General features: G+C 37.2%; 1 protein-coding gene across 1 annotated transcript; it reads left to right on the top strand.

Annotated features, from left to right (window-relative positions):
- Window positions 1–10,898: 10,898 nt before the first annotated feature.
- On the top strand, window positions 10,899–12,713 carry LOC110932913 (receptor like protein 21). The gene has a single exon (XM_022176165.1). It carries the CDS (start codon window positions 10,899–10,901, stop codon window positions 12,711–12,713), a length of 1,815 nt encoding a protein of 604 aa, XP_022031857.1.
- The last annotated feature ends 4,684 nt before the right edge of the window (window positions 12,714–17,397 follow it).

Consider the following 17,397-nt stretch of genomic DNA (forward strand, 5'->3'; position numbering starts at 1 on the left):
TCTGGTTGACAGGATCAAAACACGGGCAAAGATCGGCGTTTTGTTCTGGTCAACAGACCCGTCAAACACCCGTCAGTTTTTGTCTGGTTGACCGGACCAAAACGTCACTCTTTGACCACAGCTTGACACTGTAGGGTGTGCAAATAGGAAAAAAAACCTTTTTGGGCTGACTATCTACACACCAAGTGTGCAAATGGTCTCCCCCATATAAAAATGGTGGATGAGATCTGAAAGGTTTTTAAAATGATAGATAAATTTTGAAAAGTGTGCTTTTTAGTTAAACTATAGGTAGAATATGATCGGTTGAGTTATAATACAAATAGGTTAAAAAATAAGAAGGGTAAGAAACCATAGAGTGACAAGTGGGCAAGAAGGAATCAAGTGAGAAATGTAATTTTGTCCACGAGAAAAAAATAATATACACATGCAATTCATATGTTAATTTACTATTTTTTAACCGTCGGTAACTTTTTTATATGTCATTTGTTTAAAAAAGAAAATTATATCATAAAATCGAGTGTTTTATGATCTTTAACACGAGTACCCTATTGATATACTTTTAACAAAATCCAAATACCCAGTTGCGTATTACAAAATGGACATTACGTAAAACACAATTAGTATCAAACAAAAAACACAATGGAAATTAGACTAAAAACACAATCGATGACAACAGATAAAAGACACAATATACAAGATACTAAAACACAATGGACGTAACATAAAACACAATGATTATAAAACTAAAAACTCAATACAAAGTAGACTAAAAACACAACTGATAACAGCAGATATAGGACACATTTAACATCAGAGTGTAATACAATGGACAATAGAGTAAAAACACAATGAATAGCAGACATACTAAAAACATAATGAATAATAGGCTAAAATACAATGAACAAAATAGTTAAAACACAGTTGACAACAAAACAAAAATACAATGGATAATATATTATAACACAATGGATAGCAGACTAAACACAAAGACGATAACCTATAACACAATGCATAAAAAAACTCACCTAGATGTAGAACACAATAATCATAACCTATAACAAATATATATATATAACTCAAAGATAACCCTATCATCATTCTGTCATACATTGTGTTATACATTCTCATAAAAGCGCAATAGACATAACTCAAATTAACATTTGGTTGTAAATTTTAATAGTAACACAATGTGTAGAAACCCTAATAAAAATGTAATGACCAAAACCTAGTTGAAAGACACAATAACTAAAATATTTACCCAATGCAATGAAAACTTAGTAAAAATGATTTTTTTTATTTTTATATATAATAATATTTCACTCATATTAAATACAAAAAACCTTCGTTATCATAGTGACTTTTTTTAAATGTTGTATGAAAAAGTTATAGACATTTAAAATTGATTGGGGGATTTGACGTATGGCCTGTTGGGCAGGAAGGTGGCATGGAGCCTTCCACCACGCCGTCACACCACCCCGTGCCATGGCTTGGAGGGGAATGCATGAAGAATCCACCGGCATGAAGGGGAGGGAGGTGTGGCGTGACGGCTCTTGGTTGGTTGTTGTTGAATGAGTTTGTTTAATCGGTTGTTGAATTTTAATTGTTTTTTATTTATTTTTTTAAAACGTCACGTGACCCTAGCTTTATGCTCCCACTGACCGGTCTGAACCTTAAATAAGGAAGAACAAAAATATTCCAACTTAATTTATCAATAAAAATAATTTATCCTAACCGGCTTCAATGATTACCGTCCACACTCTTATCCCTCATATTATGTCGGTAACTCTTAAAACTAGTTCATCTTTTCATAGGTATTTTTTTTTCTAATTTAGATGTTTTACTTATATTTGTTAAAGGAGTTGTTAAAAGTGGTCTATAATTTTTTGCTATACTATTCAATAATAATATTTAATAAACACAACTTATATTTGTTAAAGGAGTTGTTAAAACTTAAAAGTGATATAAATCTTTATAATCTTCATTAATAATAGTAAAAATTAGAAGTTTTATCCTTTATCTTTATACTACTTTTCAGGCGGTTTCCTTTTTAACGAATGTTGACAGCCGGTGTCCTTTACTAGGTATATTGTTCCAAGTTTAGTCATTTACACCCAACACAGTTAAAAAACCCTGTTAATTGTTGACAGGTGCTATCCGTTACTAAGTATTTGTTGCAAGTTTAGTCCTTTACACCCAACAATTAACAAGGTTTTTTTAACTACGTTGGGTGTAAAAGACTAAACTTGCAACAAAATACCTAGTAAAGTAAATCGTCTATCAACATTCGTTAAAAATGACACCGCCTGAAATATGATATAAAGATAAAGGTTAAAACTTGTAATTTTTCCTTAATAATATTCAATGAACTGATCCATAATACCGAGCTTGAATTATCTTGACTCGTTATAATATTTTAGTCTTTTTTTAGTAATCCGTCTATCTAATTATATCCTCTTGTGTATTTCATGTAGCTTTAGCGTCTTTCCACCGTCTTGAGATCTTAGATTTGAGTGGAAACAATTTTGTTGGAAGCATCCCGTCAACAATAAAGCTCTTATCTTCTTTTAAAGCTCTCTCATTTTCTTTCAATAGTCTCAATGGGTCATTAACTAATGGTAAGTTATGATAGGGTTGTGTGAGTTAAAATTTTCTTTCAATAGTCTCAATGGGTCATTCTCTTTCAATAGTCTCTCATTGTTACAATTTTCTTTTTACATTACTTTTGCCCACTAGTTGTTAATATCCGTGCAAGTGCAAGCCATTTTTTGTCTTGAATGGTGAAACATATTTCTCTCTGTTTTGATAGGGCAAGCAAATGGATTTTAGTGCCAACATGTTTGATGGAAACCTACCAGAATGTTTCAACAGGCTATCATCACTTAAGTTCCTTGACATCTCTAAAAATCAATTCACCGGAAAAATTCCACCATCTCTCATAGCTAATCTCACATCGCTTGAATACGTTGATTGAGTTAAAGAACCTCAAGCAAATGGATTTTAGTGCCAACATGTTTGATGGAAACCTACCAGAATGTTTCTGTAGGTCCCTTTTCGCGGAGGAGTACGAACCTAAACCTTGTTATACAAACCTACTAGCAAGTGCGGAATCCAAGCTAGCAAGCAAACCGAGTTAGTAGCAAGTAGAGAAACAAACACACAAGTTCACCGATTAACACAACTTGTATTAATGCAATGAGGGTTCGGTTACAAGCTCAATGTTTACAGAAGTGTTCTATAAACTCTCTAAGATGTGTGTGTGAGTTTGGACAGAATGCTCTCAAAGAATACTCTCTCTTTCTGTCTGTGTGTCTGTCTGCCGAAACTCAACACATGCATGGGTATATATACCCAGCTCAGCAGGTCTGGTCGAAGGATCCGAAAGATGGGCCGAAGGATCATCTTTCGGATACAATGCTTTCGAAGGATAAGCAGGGACCTCGAAGGATAGTCTTTCGAGGTCTATCGTTCGAAGCATATCTTTCGATGAGATCGAAGGATCCAAATTATCCTTCGATCTCTACATCATCCTTCGATCAGAACATCTCTCAACATACAATCTGTTGTCCAAGTCAAACCGGAGGATGGTTGACTTGGTCAACTTACAACACAAATCAGGACATCGTTACATAAGACCGAATACAGACAAAGTACAGACACAAGTGCACCAACAAACTCCCCCTTGGCTGTAGCTTTGTCTTTGATCTCTAAGCTTTGTCTTGTTCTTCTAAAAGTGTAGACTCGTCTTGAACTTCGACGGTCTTTGGTCTTCAGGTTTTCAAAACTCTGATGTCCTATCATGTCTTCAATGTCGGAGGATCTTCAAAGTCTTCACGTCTTGAAAGTAGAAAGTGTATCAACAAACTACCCGTATCATGTAGGAAGTGTGTTGACAAACTCCCCCTTAACATAAGCTCCCCCTTGAGTTATGCTCGTGAAAAGACTTTATCTTTATGAAGTGAGATCCTTGTGGTGTTGATGATGGCCAGCGGCAACTCGATCATCTTCATCTTTTGAGCGCCTTCTCGTCGTGTCTTCATTCCAAGGCTTGTCATCGACCATGTTCTCCTAGCCTTTAGAATCTGCACATGCAAGAAATCTAAACGCGTAATGAGAACAACTGCTTGGAATAGTATAAACAAATGACACACGAGTGACCATGTCAAAATCAAACACCGTCCGACAGTTTGAAAGTTTAATAAAATTTGTCAATTTTAGTTTTTAACTTTCAAAACATGCAAATTTCGACCGTTTATGAAGATTTAGTCAGTTTGGTTTTCAGTCAGGTTTCAGGTAACGAAGACTTGAGCTCCAACATCGTACGATCGAAAATAAAGCAGAAATAAAATCTTTTTGGCTTTTATAAAGTTTATATTAAAACAAGCCTAAAATCTTTTTGGTATTTTTGAAATTAAAAGACAACAATTTAAAATCCTTTGAGTGTTATCAAACGACATCACCGCTAATGTCGTGCTGATATGCACCAAACGACGAAACTGTTTAAAAGAAATAATAAAAGTTAAGCAGTAAATAAATATATACAAACATTCTTTTTGCGAGTTTCGAGGGTAAGAGAATCATATCAGTGTACGGTCATGCCAAAACACTCTTGTTGTTTAGTTAGTTAACATTAAGATAAGCATCCTATAACAATTATCGGTATTGTTGTCCACTTAAGCTCAACTTATCAGATGTAATCATGTTTAGAGGATACGTTAAGGTATGATTTATACTTACCGACCGGTGTTCATCCACATCACGACACATTCCCGTATCAAGGTATGCACGAGTGTTCATCTTACCGGTGAGTATACCGATTATCATCTGTTTGACCGTATAAAATTGTGAGATACTCACTTATTTTGTTTTGAAAACAAGTCCTATGTGATATAATCACTTATTGATGAGGAACTTGATTTTCGTATGCATGAGGGCACAGGTGCAAGTCCGTGAACAGGTCAGTACTTCCGTACAGCAGAGAGACGAACTTGACACCCGGATAAATGTGATATTTTATCACTTATTTGATATGGACATGTGATTGTTTATCACTTATTGAGGTCGAATGCAGTATGCAATATGTACACGTATGTATAGTATCATGGAAGATCTAGACTTGCGTCCCCGTTATTTTTCGGTAAAAGATACAACCATGATACCCAGATGATAAGCAGCATAAAGACCGAATATCTCAGAACCTCGGCAATCTATCAAACGAAATTTCGGTACTAAGACCATATGCCAATGAATGGTTCCCACCTGATCTTCAGTCGATTAAGATTTATATCACCCTGCACACTTTAAAATGATTGTGAGCCTACCGATACATCTTATATAGAGCTGCTTATCGTTTTGCATTTAAGGTTTAAAGAGGTTAGGATAGACCACTGATGTACTATCATTTTCTCTTTTGCTCGCCAGGAAACTCATTTTTGATTTTCTATTGTTTTTGTGTTTTTGAAATTTTTCGATGTTTTTGGATTTTCTGATTTTTGGATTTACTCCCCCTAAAATCAATAAACTAAGACAAATTTAAAACACAAAGTTATTTACAAAAATGATTTTCCGATGCTGGTTTTACTCTTGCTTGACCTTAATGCCGTTTACCAAAATTAAGTTTTATCAGAAAAGATTTAACAAATTTTGGAAAAATGAGTTGGCATGTCGGTAAGCGGTGCGAACCATGACAACATTGATGAGTTTCACATTGAAACAATCACGTGTGAGGTGATATCCGAGATCAACGTGTCAGGTCAAAGAGTGCTGTACGAGATAATAACAATTCACAAAGCAGCTAAAATATCGACAAGTATAGGAGAGATTAAGGATTTAAAGGCGTATCCTGCAACTGTTCCGTGCATTGCAAGGAATCTAAGCACTCCCCCAACTTAATATTCACCCGGTGTGAACTTCAAGGTCGAATGTGCAGCTACTGAGAAATCTCTTGACAGCAACAAGCTCATAAACCTCCGGGTCCGGCTGGTCTTCCACATTGTACCAGCGAAGGTCTTGACTTTCTCTTTCAGAAATGGTGTGCGGATGTTCAATCCACGCCAAGGCATCGACACACATTTCACTTCATTCGTTCCTGTGGACCCGATCAAAAACCATAATGACCAAATTTTTGGCACGTTCTTCATTTGGTCAAATTTTGCAACTTCATTCAGCCACATTCTCTTTTTCTTTTCTCTCTCTCCATCAAAGGCAACAATTTCTTCTGTCGCCTATCTTGTGCAAGGACATTCCACTATCAACAATCCTAAGACTATTAATAGTTCCTCCTGGAATTTCCTGCACACTCACTCAGAGATTAGTTGGAGAGTGGGACCCAAGCCTTCACAGACTTGGGTCGTCCGTCATCATCGAGAATTGTAACATCCATTTCCCGATGATTCGGAATTGATGTAGCTCCCCCTGAAACAGTTACCGGTTTTGGTATCCAAATCTCTTTCTGTTTTTCATGTTTAACATCTGATTTAACAGATTTTGTTTGGATAATCTCCGGTTTTAAAAACTTTTCAACTTCTTTTCTTTGTTTCTTTTTCTGTTTCTTTGCTCGTTGTTTAACAAGACGAGGGTCCTGTTTTGGTGAAACAGATCTTTTATGGTAATTGTTACCATGGGGGGCATCAATTTTTGTCTTTCTTTTGGTGAGATATGGACAATTCTTAATGATGTGCCCATACTCACAGCATTCAAAGCATGATCTCCGCTCAACAAACCTCGGAGTATCATAACTGCAATAGCCGGATGATGAACTTCGTGATCTTGAGGTACTTGGTCCTACATCACAACCGTTTGTGTGTTGTGTATAGTTGTTTTGACTGTTTCTTTTCAAAATTTTACTTTGTTTAACAAAATCCTTGTTGGATTTGTTTTTGGAAGTATCAATTTTATCAGTCCCTCTTGATTTCACGAGGTTTATCTTCCGAACCTTTTTCTTGTTTTCGCCCTGTTTGCCTTTACTATTCTCTTGGGCGGCACGATTTTGTTCACGGGGATCATCAACCTTTGCTTTCAGCTTATGAAGATATGGACAATTTCGAATGATATGTCCAATTGTTCCACACTCAAAACAATATCTTCGTTCAACAATCCCCGAAGCATCATGTGTTCTCTTAGCCGATGATGTTGAACTTTGTGAACCCGAGGTACTAGGCTGTGAACTGTTTTGTTCATTTCTTTTCAAAACAGTAGCTTTCTTGACAAAATCTAAGTTAGATTTATTTTCAAACGTTTCAATTTTGTCTGTTCCCGTCGATTTCACAAAGTTAACATTTTTCTTCTTCTTTTGATTCGGCTTCTTCTGGACTTGAGCCGGTGCCTTTCCTTTGGGCTTGGTGTGATTTTGCTGTTTTGGCATTGCTGGTAATTTCTTGTTGCCAAATTGTTTTCGAACTTCAGCCCTTGGGATTGGAGGACACTGTGTAACTGTAACACGTGGTCCTGTCTTTCCCAAAAACTTACTTGTCGAATCTTCAAAGACTTTACTTATTAAAGATTGATTAACATTTTTAATAGGAAAATCTTTGTCAGAGTAGATTTTATCATTACCAACGAGAGTGTACAGCAAGTTCACACCCTCCGACTCTTTTTCAGACGAGGACTCGATTGCAACAGTCTTAGCGGGTTTTGCAGGGGGATCACATAGAATGTGATTCTCAAGAGGTATGTCCTCATTTTTGACTACCGCATCAGACTTTGCTGGGACAGCATTATCAGATTCATCATCAGACGAATCAGCATCCTCAATCACAACTGGAGGATCCTGTTTCTGTTCAGCAGTTACAGATGTATCTGCTGACACATTTGAATCTGAGGATACTTCTTTCTGGTATCCGAGTCCTGCTGCAAACTCCTTCACATCAAGAGGAACAGATTGTTCGAAGAACACTCTATCCTCCTCGTCAGGCATCGCATCATAATTGTGTCTCACAGGTGGTGGACATTTCTTATATCCTATGCATGTGACATCCCGTTTTTCTTTCTGAACGTCAATGATGTGATCCAACACATAGCTAGAGCTCAAATAACTATCTAGCTTAAGTTGGATCGCATCACTTTCGGTTTTCACACAAGCCATTTCTTTTTGCATTGTCTCAAGACGTGAGATATACAAATTAATTTCCGTTTGTTTTCTGGAAACCATTTTAGTCAATTCAGTTTTATCTTTCTTTAACGTCTCAATCATTGACTTAAATTCTTTTTCATGGTTTTCATAAAACATATTGGCTTCTGTGCATTTTGAAAGATCCACGGTCAACTTCTGGTTGTGGATAAATGTCACATCATATTTCTCTTGCAAAGCTTCGTGTTTGCTTTGCAATTCACACCACTTGGCATTCAATGAAACATGTTTGTCTTGCAAGTCAAACAAACTAGCTTGTAAAGCATCATGTTTGCCTTGCAACTCAGACATGTTTGCCTTTAATCTAGCACAATTATCACAATCTACAGCAGTTGGTTCATCAACACATACCTGACTGGAATTACTCTCAGGTGTTGGCCTTTCTGCATCAGAATCAACAATCTCTCTTGATGATTCACATTCAGATCCATCCTCACTTGAACTTGAAGTTGTATCACCTTCCACTGAAGTTGAAACATCTTCACCTGAACTTCTAACATGTTCAGAACTGTCATCATTCCCCGAGGATCCACCATTGCTGACATCTTTGACAATTTCAGCGTACAACGCCGTTTTTGTCTGACTACTGTTCTTGGGATTAAGAAATGACGATTCTACAGTAGAATAATGGTGTTGCACGGCAACTGGGGGTAATGGATTTCCATACATGTCTGTGGTGGGAGCTGGCTTTACAGGAACTAGTTTTGGATTGCCAAAACAATCTGTGATTGTGACGTACTCCGTTTTTAATGGAGCATGTGAAACGGGTCTTGCAAACGAAGTACTGGAAGTTCCAAAATACATATCAGAATTGCATGGCACACTGGATCTTGCAGAAAACGTACTGCTCTCTGCAGTTGACGGATTACCCCATGCTGGATTCATTTTTGATCAGAAAAATGAAAACTATATCAATGTCTCAAAGGATAATAGCCACCCGAAAGATCACACAGCCGAAGGATCCTGGTTGCAAGATCTGAGATCACAGAAACTTGTTAACAATAAACTGACCACAATCGAAAGATCAACTATTGTTCGAAGGATCAACAGTACTCGAAAGATTACTGTTGAGTCTTGAACAATAATATCGAAAGATTCAAGAACTCGAAGGATTCCCTTTTGAAAGATCCTTATCTTTCGAGTCAAATCCCTATCTTTCGGACACTTATCTTTCGAATAGCTAACTTCCGAAGGATCACACTTGTTCGAATGATCAACAGTGTTCGAAGGATCACTGTTGACTTTCGAGCACTGGCTTCGAAAGACTCAAAATCTCGAAAGATTCACACTTGAAAGATCCTTATCTTTCGAGATAAAACAACTATCTTTCAAAAAGATTCCCTGATCGAAAGATGTGTTTCGAACTTCGAAGGACTACTCGAAAGATGTTTATCTATCGAGCTGTCACTGATCGAAGGATGGTCTTTCGATGTCGAAGGATATCTTTCGATGTCGAAGGATATCTTTCGAATGTGCACTGACACACTGACACAGATGTGACGGGTTGGTGAAAAGGTGATGGGTAGGTAAGTCAACTTTCGGCAGAAAGGATGTGCAGGCTGTCCTTTCACCACCAACTTTGAAAGTTTGCCAAAAATGACAACAACACCAGTCACCGGAATTTTGAACCGGAATATAGCCGGAAAATTCAAAATCACTTAAAACAATTTTTCAAGTTACCCAACCCCACTTTAAACACTCCCGGTTAGTTTAGACACGTTTTTACTCAAAGAAAAAACAAGAAAACAAGTAAAAACAGGTGCAAAACCAAGTGTTTCAACACACCACAACTTGTAAAAACCCGGTTTTAAACAAGGTAAAGAGCCAAGCTCTGATACCACTTGTAGGTCCCTGTTTCGCGGAGGAGTACGAACCTAAACCTTGTTATACAAACCTACTAGCAAGTGCGGAATCCAAGCTAGCAAGCAAACCGAGTTAGTAGCAAGTAGAGAAACAAACACACAAGTTCACCGATTAACACAACTTGTATTAATGCAATGAGGGTTCGGTTACAAGCTCAATGTTTACAGAAGTGTTCTATAAACTCTCTAAGATGTGTGTGTGAGTTTGGACAGAATGCTCTCAAAGAATACTCTCTCTTTCTGTCTGTGTGTCTGTCTGCCGAAACTCAACACATGCATGGGTATATATACCCAGCTCAGCAGGTCTGGTCGAAGGATCCGAAAGATGGGCCGAAGGATCATCTTTCGGATACAATGCTTTCGAAGGATAAGCAGGGACCTCGAAGGATAGTCTTTCGAGGTCTATCGTTCGAAGCATATCTTTCGATGAGATCGAAGGATCCAAATTATCCTTCGATCTCTACATCATCCTTCGATCAGAACATCTCTCAACATACAATCTGTTGTCCAAGTCAAACCGGAGGATGGTTGACTTGGTCAACTTACAACACAAATCAGGACATCGTTACATAAGACCGAATACAGACAAAGTACAGACACAAGTGCACCAACAGTTTCAACAGGCTATCATCACTTAAGTTCCTTGACATCTCTAAAAATCAATTCACTGGAAAAATTCCACCATCTCTCATAGCTAATCTCACATCGCTTGAATACGTTGATTTTAGTCGTAACAAATTTACAAATTTGAGGGTTTGTTTTCGTTTAGCATGTTCTCCAATCACAGAAAGCTTGAGTTTGTTTCATTTAAAAATGATAATGACAAGTTTGAGGTAGAAACAGAAGAGCCTATAGGTTGGACTCCTATGTTCCAGTTGAAAGTTCTTGTGCTTTAAAATTGCAATATAAAAATGCCTAAAAGAAGCTGTGTTCCTTGCTTTCTACTTCACCAGCGCAAGTTAAAGAAGCTAGATTTGTCACACAACTCCTTGGAGGGGATGTTTCCAAATTGGTTGATAGACAATAACAGAATGCTGGAAGTTTTTAATCTAAGGGACAACTCATTTGGCAATATCTTTTATATGCCGTTAAATAGAAATCCTAATACAATGTGGGTGGATATGTCTGGAAATCGCATGATAGGTTCAATCCCGAGATATACGCCAAAGTTTTTTCCCCATATAACTTACTTAAACTTGTCCATAAATTCGTTAGACGGTGTTATCCCTTCTTCAATCGGTGATTTAGTTGAACTATACGAATTGGATTTATCTCATAATAAGTTGTCTGGAGAAGTACCAACTGGGTTGTTGACCAACCTCTCTCAGCTATTCGTATTAAACCTTACAAATAATAGTTTGCATGGCGAGGTACTTTCCACAAACTTAAACTTGGGAGACAAAGGAAGGCTTTGCTTAGATAACAATTATTTCACTGGTAAAATTCGACACAGTGATCTCTGGTCTATGCTACAACTTGTTGATATTAGCAACAACTTTTTTACAGGTTTGAACCCTTGTTGGATAAGCAACATCACTACCTCATTTGAACCTGTAGGTTCATTGTTGTTTCTTGATATCTCACAAAATAGTTTTTCAGGGCCCATCCCATCCTGCCTAATTTCTCAAAGTTTAGAGCATCTCCATTTGGGTTCCAACAAATTTACTGGATCAATACCAAATTCCTTTGGTACCTTGAAAAATGTTTTGACTTTAGACATAGGCAACAACTACTTGTCACACATGATTCCTAAATTTCTTGGTGAACTGTCCAGTTTAAGGATTCTTCTTTTGGGAAAAAACAACTTTAGTGGTTCTATTCCAAAACAACTATGTCGATTAACTAATGAGAGTCTGATTGATCTATCCAATAAATTTCTTTCTGGCTCAATACCAAGTTGTCTACAAAATATTAGGGGCCCAAGTTACCAAGCTTTCATGCACACCAGGTATCTAGATGGTTATGATACTGATGGTCGAAGTCGTAATTCACCAAATTTCTATTATCAGAGTATTATAACGAACAGAGTTACATTTCCAGAAGATCTGTTTAAAATAAAAGACGAAGTTTTGTTCACAACAAAAGCTATCTCCCTTACCTACAAGGGTGACGCTCTTGATAGCATGTCAGGATTGGATCTCTCCTCTAACAAACTCACAGGTTATATTCCAGAAGAACTAGGGTTGTTGACCCATATTCATGTTTTAAACCTGTCTCACAATAAGTTGACTGGACCCATTCCAACTAAATTCTCTAATCTTGCTAGTATTGAGAGCTTGGACCTTTCTTTTAATAATTTGTCTGGCAAAGTTCCATCCGAACTGATTAAGCTGAACTCATTAGAGGTTTTCAATGTCTCGTTCAACAACCTATCAGGCACACTCCCAATGAAAGCACAATTTGGTACATTTTCCAAGGAGAGTTATGAAGGAAATCCACTTCTTTGTGGGCCACCATTGGAAAACAAATGCACAATGGAAACACAGGAAACTCACCCATCAATTGAAGAAGGAGATGACGTGAAATGGTATGATATGGATATGACATCATTCTATGGAAGTTTTGGTTCCACATGGTTTGTGTCAATGTGTGGATTTGCAACACTTCTTTGGGTCAATCCTTACTGGCGTAGAAGGTGGTTGGAATTGGTTGAAGAATGTATGTATACATGTTATTACTTCCTTTATGATTCAGTAAGGAAAGTCTCTATGTACTTATTTAAGTAAGGACTATCTAATTAACAGTGTGTATTAGAATAAAGACAATACTTGCATTCATATGTTTTTGTACTTGAGACTCCTTTGTTTTGTTTATGCAAAGAAGCACATTGTTATCAATAAAATAAGCAATGGATACTTTTATCTTATTAACGTTTGAGCATCCGAACTTCGATATTAACCTTTAGAAACTAACTTAGATCTTTCATGATCACCACAAGAAAGGGACACCTTTAGCGGCGACAGGTGTCGCCGGTATTGGTCGGATTTGTCGCCGCTATTGACCTTTACCGGCGACATGTCGCCGGTAAAGGGTCGCCGGTATTGATAGGCCGCTATTGACTATGCAAGCAGTGTAAGTGTAAGCAGTCATTTTCGCACAAATTGAAAGAGCATACAACTCCGGGTGGAATTTTGGAGAATTTTGTGTTTTCATCGAATGGACCTAACAAATATAGAGTATAATGTTTATTATATGTGTATTACCTAGCAAGTGTAGAGTAATGTGTGTTATATATGTATTATACCTTATGGAGAAACCATCCCGGAAATTTGGTTTTATGATCATCTTGGGGATGTGTATGTTTGAATTCACTACATTCATGACAAATATAAGAAAGGAATGAAAAATACCAATTAATAGATTATGAAAAGTTAAAGATAGAAGCACTCACTTCATGTACTCCCTAACTTCTGCGCAGTTTTCAAGGACAAACCATTCCATCTTGCTTTTTTCGATGAATGATAGATATTTGTCCTTTGTTGCGCCAACAGGACGACATTTGGACTCAAACACCCATAACTTTCTTTTTTCAACAACATCATCGTTTCTATCTGGGTGATTGAACTTAGTCTGAACATCTTTAAGGTACATTGAACAAAATGTTAGAGCTTCTTCAAACACATAACCTTCAGCTATACAACCTTCAGGCCTTGCCGGGTTTTTAACATAGTTCTTTAGTTTTTTCATGTAGCTTTCAAATGGATACATCCATCTAAAAGCTGCTGGATCTCCCGCAATCGCTGGATCAGGGAAATGCACAAGTAAATTAACCATAATGTCAAAAAACGCAGGTGGATAGATCATCTCTAACTTGCATAAGATGGTAACAATGTCATCCTTTGCTTTCTTCATATCATCCACCGATAGTGTTCTAGAGTAAAGTTGCTTAAAGAACATACAAAGGTCTACTACTGGTGTAGATGTATCTTTAGTCAAAAGCCCTCTAACCCCAATCGGTATCAAACGTTGCATGAGGATATGACAGTCATGAGATTTCAACGCGGTAATGTTAGCATCGTTATCTGTCACCCTCTTACTGATATTAGATCCAAACCCATCTGGTAATTTAACATTTTTTATAAACTGACAAAAAAGTTTTCGATCATCGGACTTGAATGAGTACTTTGGGTAGGGACTTAAGAACTTGCCACCCGATTGTTTCAGCCATTGTGTCGGCCGAATGTTTAGTTTTTCCATGTCGGACCGCGCATTTGGCGTGTCTTTGCTCTTATCGTTCATTAGAAGAGTACCGAGCAAGCTGTCGCACACATTTTTCTCTATATGCATTACATCTAAGTTATGTTTCAGCTGCAGAGAAGACCAATACTCAAGGTCAAAAAATATGCTTCTTTTGGACCAGTTCAACTCGAAAGCTGATCGGGTTATCCTCCCACCTCCAAAATCTGGATGCTTGCCTGGTAGACGATTAATTAAACGACCGAGTTGAGCTTCTATGTCAGCTAGGCTAAACTGTCTCGGAGGGTCTCGTGTCTCGGGTCTCCCGTTAAAGTCGAGACTTGTTCTCCAACGATGGTTGGCATCTAAGAACCGGCGATGACCAACATAAGCACATTTACCAGTTACACGTATTGAAGGAGTGTCTTGGTTACAAGTTGGGCATGCCATGTAGCCTTGTCCGCTCCAACCTGATAGACTACTATGGGCTGGAAAGTCATTTATGGTCCATAACAACGCCGCCTTCATTGTGAAGTATGTGTTTGTTGCTGCGTCTTTAGTACGTACACCTATCTGCCACAATTGCTTAAGCTCATCCACTAACGGTCTAAGGAAAACATCCATGTCTTTCCATGGTGATTTAGGGCCAGGAATCAACAAGGTCAACATGAATATGGACTCTCGCATGCATAGCCGGGGAGGCAGATTATATGTCGTGAGTATAACCGGCCACGTGCTATGAGTCGAGGATCCACTACCGTTGTTAAAGGGATTAAAACTGTCAGCTGCAAGCCCTAAGCGAACATTTCGTTTCTCCATCGCGAAGTTTGGGTACTTTTTATCAAAGTCTTGCCATGCAGATCCATCAACTTGATGACACATAGTCCCATCTTCCGATCGTTCGGTACTATGCCATATCATATCTTTCGCTTTGTGCCTTGAACAATACAAACGTCGTAGTCTAGGCGTCAAAGGAAAGTATCGTAACACCTTACGAGCCACCTTCGTGCCTTTTGTGTCTTTATCGACCCATCGACTCTCATTACAAACGGGACAATTTTGCAAGGACTCGTTTTCTTTCCAAAAGAGAGCACAATCATTTGTGCACACATCTATCATCTCATATGCCAAACCAATCTTCTTAAATGTCTTCTTAGCTACATAATACGTAGGGGGAATCTTGTTGCCTTCTGGCATTAACTCTCGCAACAACGAGAGGAGTCGATCTACTGCTTCATTTTGCAAATGGTACGTATCCTTTATATTCAAAAGCTTTGCTAAAAATTCGATAGAAGAAAACTTGGTACAACCAGGATATAATTATGTTTCAACTTCCTTTACCAGGTCTTCAAAATCATCAACAACACCGCTACTATCTCCATCCGAGTTCTCTTGGTTAAGGTATGTATCTTCTTCCATACGCTCCCCCCTAATGTCTTCAATAACGTTTACCATACCGTCTTGTGGCGCAACATCTTTTACTTCTGCAATTGGATTTGTGTCCCCGTGACAGGTCTACTTCGTGTATTCCTTTCAAAAACTGTTAATACGCAAATGGTATTTCATTTCTGCCATAGTTTTTAAGCCGGAATTTTTACATTTGGTACACGGACATCTAACTTCATCGTGGTTTTTTATCACTCTTTCACACATCTCGATAAATGACTTGAGTCCTCGCTTGTAGTGAGGTGAATAACGTGGGGAATCAGTCCAACTTTTATCGATAGGCATTATGCAACTGAAAGAAAATCTAATTTAGGATTAACAAGACAAGGGTAGGCTGCTAAACCCACTTTTTGAACACTTTATCTCATACGTGAATGAGTATTACATGATTGTTTCTTTAAGAAAAATTCGGCAGCATTTCCTCTTAGCTCCCAAGTATATATGTAATGATATATATACCCGAGGAGCAAAGAGAAAATGATATCCGAATCCTTCTTAAACAAACAATTATGTAATACACATTCACATCCTAAATGAGATAAAGTATTCAAAAAGCAGTCCCAAGATAAACGGGGACAACCCGAAATTAATTTCTAAATCAATTACGGACGGGTATTTCTAAGCTCGTTATGTTTAAAATGATTAATTCAAACACGGGCACAGTTTTTTAAGCTTGTTATGTTCTTAATGATTGTTTTAAATTTTGGGCCGAACGTTATGTTTTAGATCATGATTTCAATTTCGATTGGGTGTTTTCTTAGCTCGTTATGTTTGACATGATGAATTCAATATCAGGCACAATTTTTTAAATATGTAATGCTCTTCATTTTGTTAGCTCCTTTTGTTTTAAATGGTGATTTCAATTTTGGCGGGTATTTTCTATGTTTGTTATGTTTTAAATCAGAATTTAAATTCAAGGAGGGTATTTCCTAACTAATATACACCTACATTATACATTTGACATACTAACATACACCAACATACATACATTCATAGACTTACATACACTTGGCCTGTCGCCGCTAATGGTGTCGCCGCTAATGGTGTATAATTCTTGTAGTGATTTTAATAATTTGTAAAGGGTGAACTTTTTTACAATACACTTTGTGAAATTCTTAAAAAAATAGCTTGTAACCCATTTGAACAGCATGTTAATTTAAAAAATGATAAAGTGAAAAGTTTCTACTGGTTATGTAAGATGATATCTATTTGTATGTAAAGCTAGAAAAATTGATAAAATAGTATTCATTAATCATTATCACTAAAAAAATGTTTACATTGATAATCTCACTACATAGCATGCATTCACTATTGTGCTACTAAGCGAAGTCAGCCAAAAAAAAAAAGAACAAAAAAATCGTATTTAACCCATTTTTGACACAAAAACACATTATATATCAAACAAATGTGCAGAAATACAGTCCCAAAAAATCGTATTTAACCCATTCTTCACTGTGGTTACTGAGATAAAACTAATGAACATTTTAACATCTATTTTTGGACTAAAAAATAGGTGGGTATGTAAAGTAAAATGACTGGGTGAAGTTCTTAAGGGATGATGACTGGGCTGACCAACATATTTAGCCAATTTGTGAAGAAATGTTCAAGCTAACATTCATCCTAACATACGTTCATCCTAACATATATTTACTTCTAAACATTTTCACCAAGCTAACATTCATCCTAACATATATTTACCAACATTTACATCTTGGAACAAAAATAAACATACACTAACCTTTTTTGAAGGAGGAGAAGAGGTGGTGCCGGTGGAGATGAGGTGGCGGC

Source organism: Helianthus annuus, chromosome 4 (genome assembly GCF_002127325.2).
Source record: "Helianthus annuus cultivar XRQ/B chromosome 4, HanXRQr2.0-SUNRISE, whole genome shotgun sequence".
Lineage (NCBI taxonomy): Eukaryota > Viridiplantae > Streptophyta > Magnoliopsida > Asterales > Asteraceae > Helianthus > Helianthus annuus.

Excerpts from the sequence above, each read along its gene's own strand:
- LOC110932913 (XM_022176165.1), top strand. The coding sequence starts at position 10,899 with ATGCCTAAAAGAAGCTGTGTTCCTTGCTTTCTACTTCACCAGCGCAAG.